Consider the following 18,434-nt stretch of genomic DNA (forward strand, 5'->3'; position numbering starts at 1 on the left):
GACTAGGAGCCAAAACCAAATGATCACAGAAACGAAAGTCTAAAATGATTAATGAAAAGGTTTACATTTAAAGGATATTAAAATATGTCAATACAAATAATATTAACGATTTTAATACTAAACATACTATATTGTAGCAAAAAATATTAGAAAACCCAAACGAAAATGTAAATAGATATTATATTTCAAACACAAAAAATTAACTAGTAAATAGAGTCTAAATTTAAATTTAAATTTTAAGGAAATTAAAATATGTCAATACACATAATACAAACGATTTTTAGATTAAACAAAATACAGTGTAACACAAAAATAATAATAAACCAAACGAAAATAATATAAATAGGAAAGTTAATTACTCCCTGTCAAAAATGTGATAATATAGTATTTTTTTTGTATAATGTTATTCAAAGAAAAAATCTCTGTTACTTTAATGGTAAAGAGTTAATTGGAAGATATGAAATAGAAAGGATCTTCAAGTAAGGACATTGGAAAGAAAAAGGCAACTAGTTAATATTAAAAAATATAAATAACACAAGATGTATTATAAGAAAGTAAACAGTTTCTATCAAAAACAAAACATTTTATAAGGCAGTAGAGTTGATAATGAGAGTTCCCACAGATTATTCTAAAACACCATCGGAGACTTTCTTAAACTGCCGCCAGAAGATTTCTCCGCACTTCACGGCACTTTTCCCGAGCGAAAACTATAAACTGCAAATTGCCGGCCCGGCGCACTGTCATTATGTTCCCTATCGGATCGAAAGAAAAGGGTTTTGGGATGGGAATAAGCAGGGTTAATTTTATGGGCTCGTGATTGGCCCGACTCTCGATCTCGCCCCTTTGTCTCAGGTGGTCTGCTGCTGCTGCCCACCTGTCCGCCAGGCCTGTCAATCAATGCCTGATTGTCTACCGCTGTCTCTTTCGCTTATATGGCTACGGCTAAGTCCCCCGCCTCCCCCCAAACACCCTATTTTCCCACCTGTACGTGCTGCGGCCTGCCACGCCCCTGCCGCCTTCCGCCCTCAGTTAATTTAACTGTCGATGCGCATTAAAACTGAATCCTGTCGGAGGCTCTGCACAAGTTTTTGGAAAGGAGCGCGGTGGCCAGAGGACTCGGCTTCATGGGAAAATTGCTCTACGTGCTGTGAATTGTGTTGCAGCATTTTAGGCGCAGCAGCAGAAGCAGCAGCCTGCAGACAATAAAAGCTGCCAAGGGAGTAAGTCAGAAGGGGGCTTTTCCAGGGTGGGGTCGTGGGTTTAAGGGGACTTTGGGGGTTTGGCAGGACGGTGGTTAGGTGGGGAAAATGGTGGGCGATGGGCGGTGGGTGGAAGGTTTAGAGACTCACAGCCGGCGGCCTCTTTTGTGAGTGTGTCACGCACTTGTGGCATAATTTACTGCCAATGCCACGCCAAATAAACCAACGAACACTCGCACCCACACTCATGCACTTCAGTACACACACATAGGCAACACCACACACACTCTTATATTTGTGTGTTTGTAGGGGCCAACAAACACACACGTAACTGGCGCTGTCAACTTTTTAATTCCCGTCAATGACTTGAGCTCCGTTTTCAGTGGTTTCAGCTCTCAGTTGGCAAAAGGTCTTAACATGCCGTTGATACCCTGGCTTTGGGGAGTTATAACTCAGCCACAAACTTTGTCACGCACAAAAGCAATCAGGTGCTTCTAAAGGTATAGTTATCTACCATTTTAGGGTGTCTTTCTTAGAAAACTCCTGGAATTGTAATGGGGCATGACACATGAATCCCAAGGGTTTTTAAATCACTTATTTTTATTTCATGCGCCCAAAAGTATGCAGCTAATAAGGGGTAGTGTTCAACCGGAGTAAATTCATGCTATAAATATTTCGTTGCATACTTTTAGGTACATAAATAAATTGCATTTGAAAGGAATTTTAAAAACTTATTTCTTTGGCTTATTATATTTATTTTATACTAACCTATCTCAATCTATCTCAATATCTTGTTACAAAAAATAGAGTTTACTTCGCTTTCTAGGGTATTCCCGACTTCTATGCCTTTATATATATGTTTCCCACTTTGTTTCATTTATATACTGCACTCTGTAGTTGAACCTTGTCATTTCCGTCTGTCACGTGCCGCTTATGAAATATGGTGGGTGTGGGCGGAGGGGGTTCATCCAGTGGGCGGGGCAGAAGGTCAAAGGGCAAACGAATTGAGCTGTTCGAACTTTAGACACTTAAAACAGTCATAGGTGCCATCAAAACTGAAGTGCTATAGAAATAATTTATTTTTAAGCACATTCTTTTTATTTAAGTGGGCAAAAATTGTTGTATTTTATATAAGTCTCAATTAAGGTATTTCGGACATTTATAGAGCAGGAAAATAAGTAAGAAAAATTGAAAAAGTAGAAAAAAGAAAACCAAACTCTTGCCACTGATTTATTGACCATTTCTTGCCCCACACGCAACTTCAAAATAGTTCGAGGAAATTATTGCCCTGCAGCCATTTTACTTTCTCTTTTCCCTTTCATTTCCAGCGACCCCACCGCCGACCCACTTTCCGCCCATCTAATACACATACACCTGAAGAGTTTACGGCTTTTTGTCCTTTATTTTGGTGGGGATACATAAACAACACTTTCGTGAAATTCACGGGCAATCTCCACGCTTTTCCACCTCGCCACCTACCTGCGAAAAACCCGCCGGAAAAATCCACCCATTTATCCCCCGGCTCGTAATACTCATATAAAAATAAAATGACTTTTGGAGACGGGAGTCTCGACTTGTTTGTGGCTTCCCTGCGTGCCAATGACGACAACAAAAAATAGGAACAGTAAATGTCAGGGAAAATATAAATAAGGGCTACAAAAAACTAACAGGAAAATCAACTTATTTAACTTTCACTATCTCTGAGTTTTGGGCCATAAAATAGAAATCCAAGAGCAAACAAAAAGTGTTGAAACAACGAGTTATTTGTAATGAATTTGTGTGGTTTATGGACAATAGATGGCTAATCAAATGGTACTTGGTAGAAAGCAATCAAGGCATTTTTTATATAAAAAAACAGTGTAGAAAATATATGCAATTTCGCAACTTACCAAGGCAAGATCAAAGTAAAAATCCAAGCTATTTGAGCAACCAAATTAGCCTAATGAAAAGTATTTTCAAACTGAATTTTCTCAGTTCATCTAGCACGTGTCATCAACTAATTAATAGCACTCAACAGTATTGCCACCCCGCTTTCAACAGCAGCCCCATCTCGAGCCCCTCGACTCACTCAACCCCTTAGCCCCCTGGCTCGCCTTTTAACCCATGGCCGCCCACAAACTCACCTGCTGGCTTCCAACAATCCCAAGATTCCGAACAAAGTTGCGCTAAGTGAAACAAAAATTTCTTCTTGCCTTTTGTCTGGGGCTTAATGCATTAAAGACGGGGTTCTGGTGAGGAACTTCCCACCATACCCCCCATATAGCACCTCTCGCTCCCTCCAAATGGTGTGCACACAAGCGTGCCATCCCACTCGCTCAAGAAAGGGGCGTGGCAATTAACAACCGCCCCTCTCCCCGAGCCAAGAAAATGAATTCAAGCAGCTTTCACTTTCTCTTGCACAGCGAAAGTCACACATCAGGCGACAATAAGGGGCGAATTAATATAGTACGTCCTTTAAAAATCACGTAAGAAGTTGATTAAATAAACATATTTTTAAGATAATAAGTATTTAAAATAACAATAATACTTTTAAAATATATTTGTAAGTCATTTAAAAATATAATAATATATTTAAAATATTTGTTAGCAACTAAAACAGAGCAAGTCCTTAAGTATGGTTGAAATAATACAATTTATAATATAATAAAACAAAAGCAAGCCAGAACATTAAATATGTTTAGAAATATATATTTTGCTTAAATGCAATTAAATTAGTTTTTGTTTTCCGAAGTTGTTAAACATTTTATGTTAAAAAACAATTTTATGTAATTTAACTTGCAAATAAGGTTTGTAATGTTGCAAATAACTTTAAAATGTTTCTTTATTACTGCCCCTATTGAGGAACCAGTTTCCTGACCGCTGCTGTAGGCCCACATATGCCTGACCAGCTGGGCAGAAGGAAGAAACATAAGAGGCAAGACCTTCCTATTTATTTATATGTATAATTTTGTGTTGTTTCTTTATTCTGCTCCTTTGGCAGTTGCTTTTGGCAAAGTTTTTTAATTTAAAAACTTCAAGGGAAAAATATTGAGAGGGGGAGGAGAAGAGGTGTAAAGTGTAAGTAAGGACCACGCCCACGCCCACGCCCGTGCCCGAAGATCATCATCAGCATCGAGAGCTCATCGGAGCCTCTCTTTCTACCAGCATATAGCCATCTCTCTCGCTGCATCCTTGACCTGCGTGTGTGTGTGCGTTCTGACATCCTGAAAGATTTGTGTTTGTGTTTTGTGACAGCGTCCATGGCTTCCAAGGAACTTGCCAAAGGAGTTTCTGCCAAAAATAATTGTTGTTGCCGCCTTTGCCGGTGGGCGGATGGGCGGGTGGGTGGTTGGCTCCACTGGCCGGGCGGTTTCAATTGGCGGCTTGCTGGCACTTACCGCACTGCAGGAACTTCGAGGATATCCCATTCGACGGACGTGTAGAACTCGGACAGATCCACGCCCACCTCCACGACATTGGTGCCGTTCAGCTCGTCAATGTGCCGCAGATCCACCTGAAAGTGGATGCAGAGTGGTTAGATTCCAGAGATTCGTACACTGGGATACAAGGAACTTGTTTGGGAGTAACCCTATAGTCATTAAAATTTATAACCAATTTTTAAAAACCATAAGATACTTAGAACTATAAGCAAGATGGTTAGCATTCAGATATTCACATAGTGAGATTCACTGAAACTTCTATAACAATTTGTACAAGCAGTTAATAAAGTAAAATCACTTTTTTAAGCAGTTCAAAAATGGATCATTATGGATAATTTTCAAATATGAGTGCACTGATATTCTTGAAATTTCTAAAGTGATTTACTGAGAATCTTTGTCTTCCTACAAGTCAGTTAAAATATACTTTGCTTGAACGATCTACATCTTTTTCTATTAAATATTTTAAGGCTAACTTAAGATCCTAAAAAAGTAATCAAATGAAGTTTAGATTAGAGTACACAAACCTATTGTAATATTTTTTTCTAGACAAAATATAAAATATTATAGAATAATAAAAAAGTTTACTATCAACATTTTTGAGACAAACAGACCCGTGTAAAATGTCTATTTAATTGAGATATAAGTATAGCGAATTGGCATATATAAAGAAGTATAACCCACTTCTATCAAGGTTCGATATGAGAAAGCAACCCAAATTTGGTTTCAGATAATTCCCAACCTGAGTTTTCTTCCAGTTGCCCAGTGATTAGACGAATACTGCGTTGCGTTGACAGCGAACATAATTGGACTGCACTCCCTGCCAGATGTCTATGCCTCTACCCTCGACTGGCCACTTTCCCATCCACACCCTATGGTGTCCATCCCATACCGTACATTACCAACCCAAACCATCGCCCCATCCTGTCCTGACTCGTCCTGGCCTGCCATTCCGATTTGACTGTCAAACTCAGTGGCAGCTCCGGCAGCTCCTCGAAACTGGGATCCTTGCTGGCGTCCCGAGGAGAAGGATCCAATCCATGGGTTGTCTGGAGCAGGGCGGGTGGCCAGACGTGGCTTTCAGGTTTTTAGGTTTTCAGGTGGCCAGGTGGAGGAACGGAATGGAGTGCCGGCGGTGCATCGATACCGAAATGGACAAACATGCGAAGGCCGCACTTCAATTCCAGTGCTCAGTTTTGCTTAGTTCGGCACCAGTGCAGCTGACAGGACATGGACATCGACAGGACACCACCTGGCCCACAGGAAGGTGTACTATATTGGCAGCATTCCTTCGCCTCCCATCGCCTCCCATCGCCTCCCATCGCCTCGCCCTCGAATGTCCGGGCGAACAGTTCCGGATAAGGTATTTGACATGCAACGGCAACACTCTATCGAACCTGATTTTTGCCTTTCGAGTGCATTATGGGGCAGCATTTTAACTTAAAGATTGAGCGAGTGATTCGGTTTTCAAGTTATATTGATTAAAAAAATTGAATTGTAATTATTTGATATTTTTAGGGAATTTTTAATTTGATTATAATGTGTGTGATTAATTTTAAAATTTTAAACAATTTTGCGATGCTGTTTTTATTGACTTATTGATTATCGGTTTGATGGGATTTGCTTGTTTTTTGGTTAACTATGTGATTTAAGCTTAGAACATTTTGTTTTTTTATTTTTATGCGCAAATATTTAAGAATTTGTATCATTTCTCTAAGTCTTCTTTTCCAAATTCAGTTTCCATTTTGGAAATTTTGTTTTTCAAGTTATATTGATTAAAAAAATGTGAATTGTAATAGTTTGATATTTTTTAGGGAACTTTTAATTTGATAATTATTTGTGTGATTAGTTTTTAAATTTTAAACAATTTTCCGATGTTTTTTATTGATTTTTAATAACTTGTTTAATAAAATTTGCCTGTCTTTTAGTTAAGTATTTGATTTAAGCCTTTAACATTTTGTTTTTAATTTTTATGCACTTTAAGCCCCTTCAAAAAGTCGAGAGTTTTGGTAGCATCCCCTTAAGTATTCTCTTCTTCCAAATTCAATTTTCATTTCCCCTCGTTCTTTTACCCATGTCGCAAATAAAGCTTTTCCGCAACTGCATTATCTAGTTTTTGCCCAGCTGGCTCAGCTTTTCTGTGTGCACTAGCTGTTTGAATATTAACCCGGAAGTGCATTCATCCCATCAGCAATTTTTAATTCCTTCCTTTCTTCGACTGAATTTCCTAAAGCATTTTGTCTGCCAATTTACGCCTCAACGATTTTCCATGGTTTCCCAGGGCGGGGGTCGGAGGTGAGGGGTGGTGGTGGGAAAAAGAGCCTGCTGCAGGTGCCAGTTGACATTGTTGGGCGGTGGGTGGTGGGGGGAGGGAGGTGAGCGGTGGAAAAGCGTGAAATTTGAAAAGTGACGTTAATACGATTTCTCGTTTCCATGCTCACTTTCTATTTTTGCTAAACTCTGCCCTTCTGGTTAAGTGCACTTGAAAAAATAAGCCACGTTTAGGAAAAAAATCGTTATTGACAAGATAACAAATATTTAAGTACCCCTTAAAAATATTTGAAATTTCCCCATTTTAATAATTTTTTATTAGGCTAAAAAAAAATAATTTATTTTATATGGACACCTATTTTTAGTTACCCCTTTCAATATGTATTTAAATTACATCCTTTTAAAATAAAAATTGACTGAAATAAAGCTAGAATAAATATTAATTTTAAAAGGAGAAAGATTTGTTTTGGGCAGGACAAGAAGGAAAATAATAAAGATGTTTTCTGCCACTTAATAGAATTAAGAAATCCTTTCCCAAATTTGACAAGTGTTCCTTCCACTTTGTAAGCACCTTTTTTGTCGAGCTTGTTGGGCGTATCCTGTACAAAATCAAGTGTGAAAATTGAGCCTATGAACTTGCCCTTGCCTTTGTTCGGCGCCATACAGACTCCGCAATTTTCCCCCTTTCCCCGTGCTACCTCCTCTTACCCCGACTTTCCCCCAAGTTCGGCTCATTGACACGAAATTAGGAAATCGACGCTGGCTGAACATGAATGAAAAACAGGGTGCGAAGATGCAGCTGTGGCGCAAGTTGGCCGAAAGGGAAAATAATCAGGCAGGATGCGGCTTCCCCAGGACCTCGGCAGGTGCAATGGCATCCCGGCTGCTGGGATTGCCGATGCGGAAATTGTTATTTTAAGTGGTTGCGGAAATTTCACTACAAGGAAGTGATGATTTAATGAAATACTTCCGCTTTGCAGCAGACTGATGCCAGCAGGCTTCACTAGGAACGACGAGGAACTAGAGGCGAGACAGGAGCAGCCAGAAACCAGAAGCTGCGAATGAAACCGCCATTCCATTCCACGCCCCTCGGAGACTTCATAAATAATTCGCTGCTACTATGTAGGATATCGCTCATTTTGCGGTTGATTTATGCGTGAGTTGCGAGTTGAACACAACATGCTACAATTTATAACGCAAAATATGCTGACACTCGGATGAAATTTATTAGCGAGTGGGAAAAGCTAAAATATTAGAATACTAATTGATAAAAGGTATTTGGTCTTATATCAATACTACGTGCCAAAGATTATTGAAGTCGGTGTGCTCACTGAGAAGTTATAGCCAAATAATATTTTGCAAATTCATTAAAGAAATGGATATTTTTAAGATATGATAAAAGTTTGAAGTATGTTTTATAATAATGCGTTTTGAATGTGTAGCACTTAAAAATATGTAGTGAACGTCAATAAAAAATATAAATGCTGTGATATTAAAAAATAAAAAATATTTGCTTTCGTATAATTTTAAAATTGCTTAAATAAAATATAATGAAAATATATAAAAGATATTTATAAAAACCAAAAGTAAGAGGATTTTCGCAGTTGCATTATGAAAACGAACAATAATATTACAATTCTAAAATATAAGCATTTGTTTCTAGCTAGTCACGGATTTTTTTAATTTTCTCAAACTAATATCTTTTGAAACTGTCACGTAACCACTTATTTCTCGCAGTGCCTGAAACATTTGAGACAATGCCACCCCCTCATCCCTCTCTACCCCGCCCCTCATTTCGTGTCGTGTCAAATGCTTGTTAGCGCCTTGCCTTTTTAATAGTAAATGAGCATTTAGCTTTTTAGCAAATTAGTCAGCCGTCTGTGTGAGCAGGTGTAAATGCATGTGTGTTGGCCAGAAAGAGAAGGTATCCACACACACACACACACAGGAGAACGTGCCTACATTTTGCTAATTGTCTACACAATTAAACTAAGGCAGCAAGTCAGGACAAAGACAGGTGGAGATATTTTATCAGCTCTGCTAATTGAGTGATTGAAACTTAGTACACAAATCCCCCCGGAAGCACCGCCATTAAATTGCATACATTTTGCAGAACAATATCCAACGGCTGTGGGCGGAGTGGGCGGCCAAGCTCATGCATTATTCACACAAAGTTATAAGGCGCTTAATTCGATATTAGATGGAAAATGTGTTTAATAAGCCTAAAATTGAGCTAGCCATTCTGTGACTTCAGTTTGCTAAGCTCGATATTCCGGATTTATTTATGGATTCTAATTTAAGTATCTTGGGCACAGCAAGATTTAATAATGTTTTATAGATTTAAAGTTTAAATTTTAGCATTTATATAGGGTAACACTTTACCTATTTTTTTATTTACTCGAATTCTTATCGTTTTGGTATAAGCTAAAAAAATGTTTGCTAATTGCCTATAATTTGCTGTTTATTGTATTTTTAAACAACCATAAGTTAAGCCAAGAAAACTATAGAAAATCGTGCAGAGCCCCAAACACCACTTTTGGCTTTCCAACGCCATCGAAAGCCGAATACTTCTCCAGCTCGAGCGCGATTTAATGGCCTGGCTAATGCAGCTCCGTAGATGCATGTGGTTAACCCGCCTGTGCCTATTTTGCCTGTTCCGCCTGAATGGAGGGTTAAGCGGAAGGGGCCCGAGCGGTGCAGGCCGACTTAGATCCCCGCCTAATGCCGCTTCATTATTAGCTGGCAAGCTCCCAACCGCAGCACCAAGCCGCAGAGCATCCATCGGGTTTCTCTAGCCTTCTATCTATTCTATGCACTTAGAAGAAATGTAAGTAAGTAAGTTTAACTAAAAAAATAATAATAATTTAATTTATTTTGTTTAATACCTAGCTCTAATCCTGTTACATTGATTTCAGAAAATGAAATTTAAGTTTTATTCTGAGCTACGAAATAAATACACAACCTAAGTGTTAAAATAATTGTCATTCAAATAAGAACTTACAATTATTTATTTGAAGAAAGAAAGCTAATTATATGTTTAAAATTTATGCCATCTTGATTTTAGTCTAAAGACTAAAGACTAAAGACTGAGAATACGTTTCTTTATGTGTTTTACTACAAATATTTAAAACTTATTGAGTATAGATTTTAAAAAGTTATTTCTCTGACTGAGATTAAAAAAAAAACTATTCAAACATTTTATTTTTATTTTAATTTTTTTTGTATTATTAATCTATTATATTTTGTATTATTTTAATCATTATTTTTGTATTTATATTTTATATTATGTATTTTATTAGTTCATTGTTATATTTACAATAATAGACTGTTATTTTCTAGCATTGTTCTTTTCTTAGATTTTTAAAAAATTACTTAAGAGATCGCTGGGAATTTTTCTGAATACTTTTGTATCTCATTCACTCGATTTTTTCTGAGTGTATCCCAGCCTTGGGCTGCATTTTTGTGTGGTGCAGGGAATTTTACGAGGTTACGCGGCCTCCGACCGCTAGTCGCCGACATTTTCCGGGCAGGTGTCAAGCTGGCTTAGTGTCTTGTGCTCTGAATTCCAGTTCCCTGGGTTACCCGGCTCGCCCAGATCCTCCTGGTCCTCCTGGTCCACCTGGTCCGCCCTGCTCCTTGGTCCACCCCAGCCCGCTGGCCAAAACCACTGGAGACGTTTTTATGAAGTCTCCCTGTGGTCGACTGTCTGTCTGTCTGTCGGCCTGTCTATTCCAAACCCATTTGCCTGCCATCTCCTCCTGCTTTGTTGCCGTGTGTTTTGCGGCCATAAAACGTGAGAAATTCCAGGCCAGTATTCCGAAAAGGAATTATGACCGTATTTCGGTTTATGACCACTAAACCGGGCTCAGAGACACCCGAAAAAGGAGCGCCAGGTGAGCAATTTGTAAATGTGTAAATGAGATAGTCGCCGGGGAGCGGGCCATGGGAATGGGAATGGCATGAGATAAGGAGCCTTTGGCCCACTGGCACATCCTCTAATGGCAACCTACTACATGTATATACAAATGCGCAGACCCATCCGGCTGATATATTTGCTGCTGCGACTCGAACACTTGCCACAGATTTATAAACCAATTAGCCAAGGGCCAGACCAGACGGCCGAGAAACTTTCATTTGTGTGGTTTAAATTGGATCACGTGTGGGGAGGCGAAGGATGCGAAGGGTTCGCCCAAGGAGCCGCCAGCCAAATTTGCGGTCCGCATAAAGGGAACATCAAAGATTTGCCTCCAAATGGGAAATTGAAATCTTGTTTGCCGGCAACTCCATTGTTTTCCTGGTCTTGGAAACGAAATGGTTGTGCCAAGGACATGGGATTTTATGGCTATCTTAGGTAATGTAGTGGCTACATTGCCTTTATTTCTACCCATTTAATTTGTAATAAAAACTTTCCACCATCTGTTAACCTATAAGATACGTAGCTCTGACCCACCTGAAAGCCGTCGTAGGTCCAGCTGCCGAACTTCATCACGCAGGTCTGCTCGTCGAAGGGGAAGTACTCCACGTCGATCTCGCAGGAGCTCTTGTAGATGGCCGGCGGTCGCCACTCGACGCGTCCCGTGTAGTTCAGCGTGGCCTTGGTGGCCAAGGTCACCTCAAAGTTGCCGTCGGCGCTGGAAAGGTCATCGGCATAATATATAATAAAATACCTTATATGGGAACAATTTTTATGATCTTAAAAAGCTAACTAAACAGGCTACAACCTCTATTTGTCTAAAAAAAAATGTAAGAAAGACTTGAGTTGGTTTACTTATATTAAAGAATTTTAAACGAAGTGATGGTAAATTCCTTTATTGAACATACAATTAGCATATTTAATATCCAACCCATTAAATCCAATTAAGGAAATAACCGCAATTATAAACTATATATAAATTCAAGGCAATTAAAAACGCGAATTCTTCAGATCCACCGGAACAAATATTCACCAACCGACGTACTTGATGGGTTTCCTTATAAAGACCTCTAAATCGATTTATCAATTGTTAATTACAAGCGCAAATTCTTTAGAAAAATTAAAAAAAAAACGAGTTAACGAGTTGAGCCTATTGAAAATATAACCTCAAAATTTTGACCCATAGGGAATACAATCCATATCATTATATACAGCCCTAGATTGACTTATAAATAATTTAATACCGCGAATCCGTTTGAGAAATGGGAAAATACAATAAAATTTGAAATATTATGTAATGTAATGTATAATATGTAACACAAAAAAAAATTAAAATTAAAATTACCTTGATTATATATTTTATTTAAGCTATATGCACTCACTTATTGTAGAGGACGATGTCCGGCCGCCAGATGTGATCGGAGGGCACGTGGAGCATCTCGACGCCGCCGTACTCCTTGGGCTCCCACTTGAGCTTGTAGTCGTACCAGGACTGCTCCACCCACAGGTTGGTGGTCATGATCTGGTTCTTCAGGTTGACATCGATCAGTTGGGACAGCTTCAGCTTGATGCGAACGGTGAGGGCGTCCGTCACATTGACCACCGGGCGGACCAGTTTGTTGTAGTTGCTCAGCAAATCGTCGTACAATCGTTTGGCATCCGGATTCGCTGTGCTGCCTGCGGAGTGCAAAATATACGGACGTTAGATTCCGCCGGACAATGGATAAACGCCGCTAAAGTGGGTCATCAACCGGGGAGGGGGGCTATGATTTATACATGAACATGTGTATAGCATCGAGTGGTCCGGAGCTCACAACTTTGTCGGTGCGAGCTCAAAACGCCCGGGGCCTTTCGGCTCGGCCAAGTTTATTAAACGCTTTCGATAACTACACTTTGTGTGTAGTATGTGCAATAGCCCCGGAAATTCTAGAGGGAATAGGTTTTTCTCTGGGTATTTGTTTGTATTTATAAGCTTTAAAAAAGTATTAGCTTTGAGTGTGTTTATTTGGAGTCAATGGATTTTATATATTTTCTAAAAAGACATATTTTTAAATAAAAGATACCGTTTTTACATAAAAAAAGGGAATATCTATAAAAAATAAATAAATCTAAATATATAAAGTTAATAGCAACTATTATATTCATAAAGCCAACCTGTCGGATGAGTAATATTTTGAACACATTTAAACATTTGAAGTCCTATATTAACTTGTATGAAGTCTTCAATGTTTATTGTATTACATAAAGGGTAAAGAGAGGCTAAGGAGTTCTCTTTAAAAACGTATAAAAAAACACACCATCCTATTGCCATATTTTTAGCGCCCATCTCCTCCAAATTCCCCGAGATCAATCCCAGCTCCACTGTCATTCAAAGGGTATTTGAGTGGAGTCCTGAAGCTAAATTGATTAAGGGCATGGGGGGGGGGGGGGGAAATAGTGGAGCTGCCTACATCCTGGACACGTCCGTGGCGTAAATGTGCGAAAATTGCAGGTGCCCCTTAATGATGCAGGAAATGAGTTAATGCGCCGTCAATGCCAGCGACACCAGCAACAACCAGCAAAGAGCAAATGGGCAAAGGGCTGTCAGGACAACAGGCTGGAGGCCAGGGGGCGGTGGGCGGTGGTCACTGGGCAGAGGTCGGAGGTCGGGGGCAGAAGGAGCCGCCGAGCGACAGCATTCAGCCAGGCGGGTGGCCAATGGCTCAGTCAAGCGTTCGCCTCCATTGTTCCTGCTCCTCCGCTCCGCTCCACTAAGTCCGGCCACTGCACTCGAGGAAATCGGAGGCGAAAAGTAAGCCAATTTCGTTGTTTAAATAAGTTTAGAGCTTGCCAACCGATAAATGCTGATTGCATGAATTAAAAGGACAATTAAAACCACCACTATAATATTTTATTTTTAATGGTATTTAACTAAACCTAGTCATTTTAACATCATGTAATACAAATATTTTTCATACATTTCTACATTTTCAGGTTATCTTAAATCTTTCTATTTTAATTTATAAATAAGTGATTACAGATGAACAGATTCTATTGAAAAGATTAAAGATAACAAGTAAATGTATTTAATTAAATTAATGTAATTTAGGTATTAAAGGTATGCAACAAAATATGTTAAACTGAAAAGTAAAATAAATACCTTCAGAAAGAAGAGTGTTCTTTATTTGCTGCATACTTTGTATGTACACTCCTTATTTTAAAAATTCCAGTGTACAGTGTAAAGCATGGTACAAAATATATTTTCTTTTCTCTTTTCCCTTCCCGATTTCTCTCCGTGCCGCTTGACATGCAAAGCAAAGCGAGGAGCATCAGAACGAGAGCCTGATTGGCATCCTCGCCTGGGGGCGACAGCCACCCGCCCGCGGGGTTGGCTTAGCCTGGCTCGGATCGGCACCAGTCTGCATCTGATTTTGAATGGGACTGAAAGGGAGCCGGAGATGCGGAGAAGGAGACGAAGATGCGGATGGCGTGGATATACTCGGTGGGCGGTGGGCGGTGGGCGGTGGGCTGGGGGCAGCTGTAAAATGTCGCCAATGTCATTATGCGAGGCTTGCGCTAATCAGCTTATCATTACTATATAACATGGGGCATAAAAATGCCTGTCGCTGGGATATAAGCGCATTAAAATAGTTACTGGGCCCGGGTTGAAATGGAGATGTTGTCGAAAGTCGCAGACAAAGCGAAAATAAATCAATTAAAAGATTTCCCATCCTCATTATCCCCGCTCTCCATGCCCGATGTTTTCACCAGCCGCATAATGGCGCAGCATAGTATGTTGGCACTGTTTATTCTTTTTGCCAAGGTCCCGGGCGGAAAGCTAATTAGCAGAGCGACCCAGCCAGATTAGCCCCAGAAGGGGGCGGCGGTGGGCGGGGGCGTGGCCATCGGCATATATCATTAATTTAATGTCCCGCACATTAATTGACTTTGTTGGAGGGAGACGATGGGCAGCACAATGACCATAATGCGAGCATATATAATGCTGTGTGTCCCCCAGGGAGTGGGGAAAATGGGAAATTGGGAAATGGGAATTCGGGTATTGGGAGAATCGAACCATGTTAATGGCACCGGCTAATCCCGAATGGTTATGCTGCCAGCCGGGCATCATGCGGCCGATTTTAGGGTTTAGGTGCTGCTAATTTCGGCCAGTTGACAACAAACAAATAAATATAAATTATCAATTTAATCTGTGATGCCTTAATTGCACAACTGCCAATATGAAATTCATAATGGGCAAATAATGGAAACGCAATTCGCTTCAGCACTAAAGCGAAATAATTTAAAAGCCCTGAAACCCTCAAGATAAACAAACTTTTTTGGCAAGTTTCATAAGGAACAGCTTACAATATTTTTGTAAATAATAATTGCCTCCAAATAAAATTAGGATATTGTTTATGAACACTGCTTTAGACTCGGCTCTCTCTGTTTAGCCAGCATTGACCTACCCCACTGGGGGCCACCCAAACCCGGTGACATTACCATCTGGTGTACTCACTTTTGGCCACATCTTGCGGCTGGCCTAAACATCTTAAACGAGCCTTGAGGCCGTTAGACGGCGTCGTGTAATTTGAGCAGCACATGGCTGTGAACTCTGGAAGGAGGAAGCTGAATTCCGGCTACACTCAGAAAAATAATCATCTATTAGGCGTTGAGTTTTGAAAAATTAAAAAATAATATTTCAGGTATTTTTAAAATTTATTTTCTAGCAATTAGAAAATTATTTTCACTCAATAAAAATATTTTTATTTAGGTTATGTGATTAATTCATATAAATGAAATACTTCTTACATTATCAGAGTTTATTTTCTAGGGATAAGGACTTTATTTTAAATAAATAAAATTGTTATTCATCAGGTTTTTGATTGTATTAAATAAATATTATTTAAATTTATTTTTAAAAGTTATACATAAAATAGAAAATATATTTATAATATATTAAATATTTTATACATTTTTTAGGCTTTAATAAGGCCTTTTTAAGAGTGTATTCGCTTATTCATTTGGCAAGGTGTAGGACTTTTATGCGGCACTGTGTGGGTGTGTAGGTGTGCGAGTGTGCCAGTGCGCTGGTGTGTGTGCCGCACTCACACACACAGGTTGTGGCTCGCGTGGGAGGCGTTAGGTTAAACGGACCTTTGCGGCGGCCGCTTTCGTTGGGCTCGACTTGGGCCGTCATACGCGGCGTATGCTTTATATGGCCAAAAACATGTGTGTGCCGGCTGCGCGCCTGTGTTGGTGTTAATCGACTGCCGTTGTGTGCGTAGGTGCCTGCGTGTGTGTGCGACAATCACATTAAGGTGGCCAAAAAAGCACATTTTATGATTGCTTTGCGTGTTTCTCCCACCCCACAGCACTCCGCACTTGTAAATGTGTTTATTGTCAGCAGCACACACAAAAGTGAACACACATAAACAAGTGTTCATGGCCGTGCCTACACTGGCCAGCAGGATTTTCCCCCTTCGTTTCAAAATAATATTCAAGAATAAAAACAAAGTATAGCAAACAAATTTATCTAGCTTTGTTTTGTGCCCTAAAATGTGGAACTACGGTTGCTTTAGACTTTGCACTTAATTAGTACTTGCCAGGGGCGGTCGCATTTGCATTCGGATGGATCGACTTCACTTGGCATACCATGTGCCATTCGGCTTGGAATTCAGAGCATTAATGGGAGTGGCTCACAGTCTCTGGACTGACCTCGACTTCTAATTAAAGCACAGTGCTTTTGGCTGCCGACCAAATGCAATTTTCCTGTACTCTCCTGTATTTTCCCCCTTGCAGATCCTGCTTGCGACTCCTAAATAATTATTTCAGCTCTATTCTGTTCCGTTCCGCACTATTCGGTTGTTATAACACTGGGCCGTCCACACACATTTGGGGTTTTCCAAATGTGCCATGAGCTTCTGATTAGTATACTCCCGAACCTTTGGTTCCCTTCATTCCTGTGGCGACGCTGTTAATGAATAAGAGGGCATGTGGACAGTGCGTTTCGCAGCTGTAAGTCGGGCAGGGGAAAGTGCCCAATGAGTTGATGAACAAATTGCCGTCAATTTGTTGTAAATTACCCAGGGCAAAGCACTAAAATAGAGCGATTTAAGCTTTTTAAATACCACTTCTAGTTTTCTTGATCCCTTTTCAACCTCTTACGCTGCGAAGAGGCATCGTAACTCCTGGTTGACAAAGGGCTTTTCCCACCTTTTTTCCACCTTGAATTTTCCAGTGGGCATTTCCTTTGGCTGTGCATTCATTCACAATAATTGCGTGTAAATTTGCAGCGCTCAACCAAAACCAACTTCAACAAAGAATGAGCGAATAACCGAAGCAGCATTTTCATGATAATTTCAGCTCTTTCTTGGGCTATTGAAGCCGCCCTGCTTTTCCGCTTTTCCACTCGCTTTTCCTTTCCTTCCCACACCCACCGCCCACCACCCCCGCGCCTTTGGCTTCGGCCTTGTCTGCCAATGCCAAACGTTTTGTTGTTTAGTTCCATTGGAATTTATGGCGTTGTTTACACAAAAATTGCATTCGCCTTTTGCAGTTGAGTAAGCAAAAAAAAAAAAAGCGAGGGGAAAGGGAAAATAGGGCGAGGCGAAGTTGAAAAAGAATTGAGGGAAAAGCGGAAAAACAGGTGAATCCCGGTGGGTGGCCCTGATGCAGCTGCTTCAGCGGAGTTTTTCTCGAATACATATAAATATTTTTGAGTGAGATGCCGCCCTTTTCGCCGCCGTTGTGAGGAAACTTTTCCCAGCCCGGACAGCCACTTGCGCATTTCCCTCGCTATGAGGCTTCTATGTACATCTACTATGTACCCTGTCACGCCCACCGACAGCGGCTAATTAAAGGCGGCGGCTAAGTCGCGTAATTAGAGAGTTAGAGACCTAAGCCCACGCTGCGTATACGTAATGCCGCAGCTCTCATCAGGCTGCATTTACCACAAACTACTACTTCAAAGATATTCAATGTGCAGAGATATCACGTTAAATCAAACATTATAAAATTATACTGCTTTACTCAGGCTGAAGTCACTTCAAGTTTGCTAAAGATATTAAATATTCAAACATATCACATACAAAATATTATTAAGATAGCTTTCATCAGGCTGAATTTAGTGCAAGTTTGCTAAAGATATACTCAAAGATATCACATAAAATCTCTATAAAATATAATTGCTTTCATATTACATTAAACTAAATATTGTAATATTATATAATATGAATAAGTCAAATTAAGAAGTATTTAAAGATATTAAATATTTATTTATTTATGTAGATATTACAAATTTTATTTTAAAAATCTATTTATAATAATACCTCTTATGTCTTGATGTTTATTAAAAGCTCTTAAATTCATCTTTATGAAGTATTATTATTATAAATAAAATTTTAAATAATATCAGTGATGTAATTTTATTTTTCTTTGTCAAAAAAAATATAAAAACTAATAATAAGAGATGTGATATGTATATTATTCACATGGGACTTTATCTTCTAGCGTTCTTTTTTTCAAATATTCATTTTAGTAATATATACTACCTTCAATTAAATAAATATTTTTTAAAGCCTGGCATTCTATTGTTTCTCTTGCAACTGATAAACTGGGTTGATTCAGGACCGATCTGATCGTGTTTTTCGGATGGCT

At 39.5% G+C, this 18,434-nt stretch overlaps 1 protein-coding gene across 2 annotated transcripts in view; it reads right to left on the reverse strand.

Annotated features, from left to right (window-relative positions):
- The window catches only part of LOC108033124 (acetylcholine receptor subunit alpha-like), a 98,947-nt gene that overhangs the window by 18,922 nt on the left and 61,591 nt on the right, over positions 1-18,434 (reverse strand). For both annotated transcript variants that reach the window (XM_050885576.1, XM_017107340.3), the window contains 3 exons: positions 12,182-12,476; positions 11,337-11,517; positions 4,577-4,692 (listed from right to left, as the gene is read on the reverse strand). In XM_050885576.1, the coding sequence (XP_050741533.1) occupies positions 4,577-4,692; positions 11,337-11,517; positions 12,182-12,476 (592 nt within the window). The remainder of the gene's footprint in view (positions 1-4,576; positions 4,693-11,336; positions 11,518-12,181; positions 12,477-18,434) is intronic.

Source organism: Drosophila biarmipes, chromosome X (genome assembly GCF_025231255.1).
Source record: "Drosophila biarmipes strain raj3 chromosome X, RU_DBia_V1.1, whole genome shotgun sequence".
NCBI classification, from domain to species: Eukaryota; Metazoa; Arthropoda; class Insecta; order Diptera; family Drosophilidae; genus Drosophila; species Drosophila biarmipes.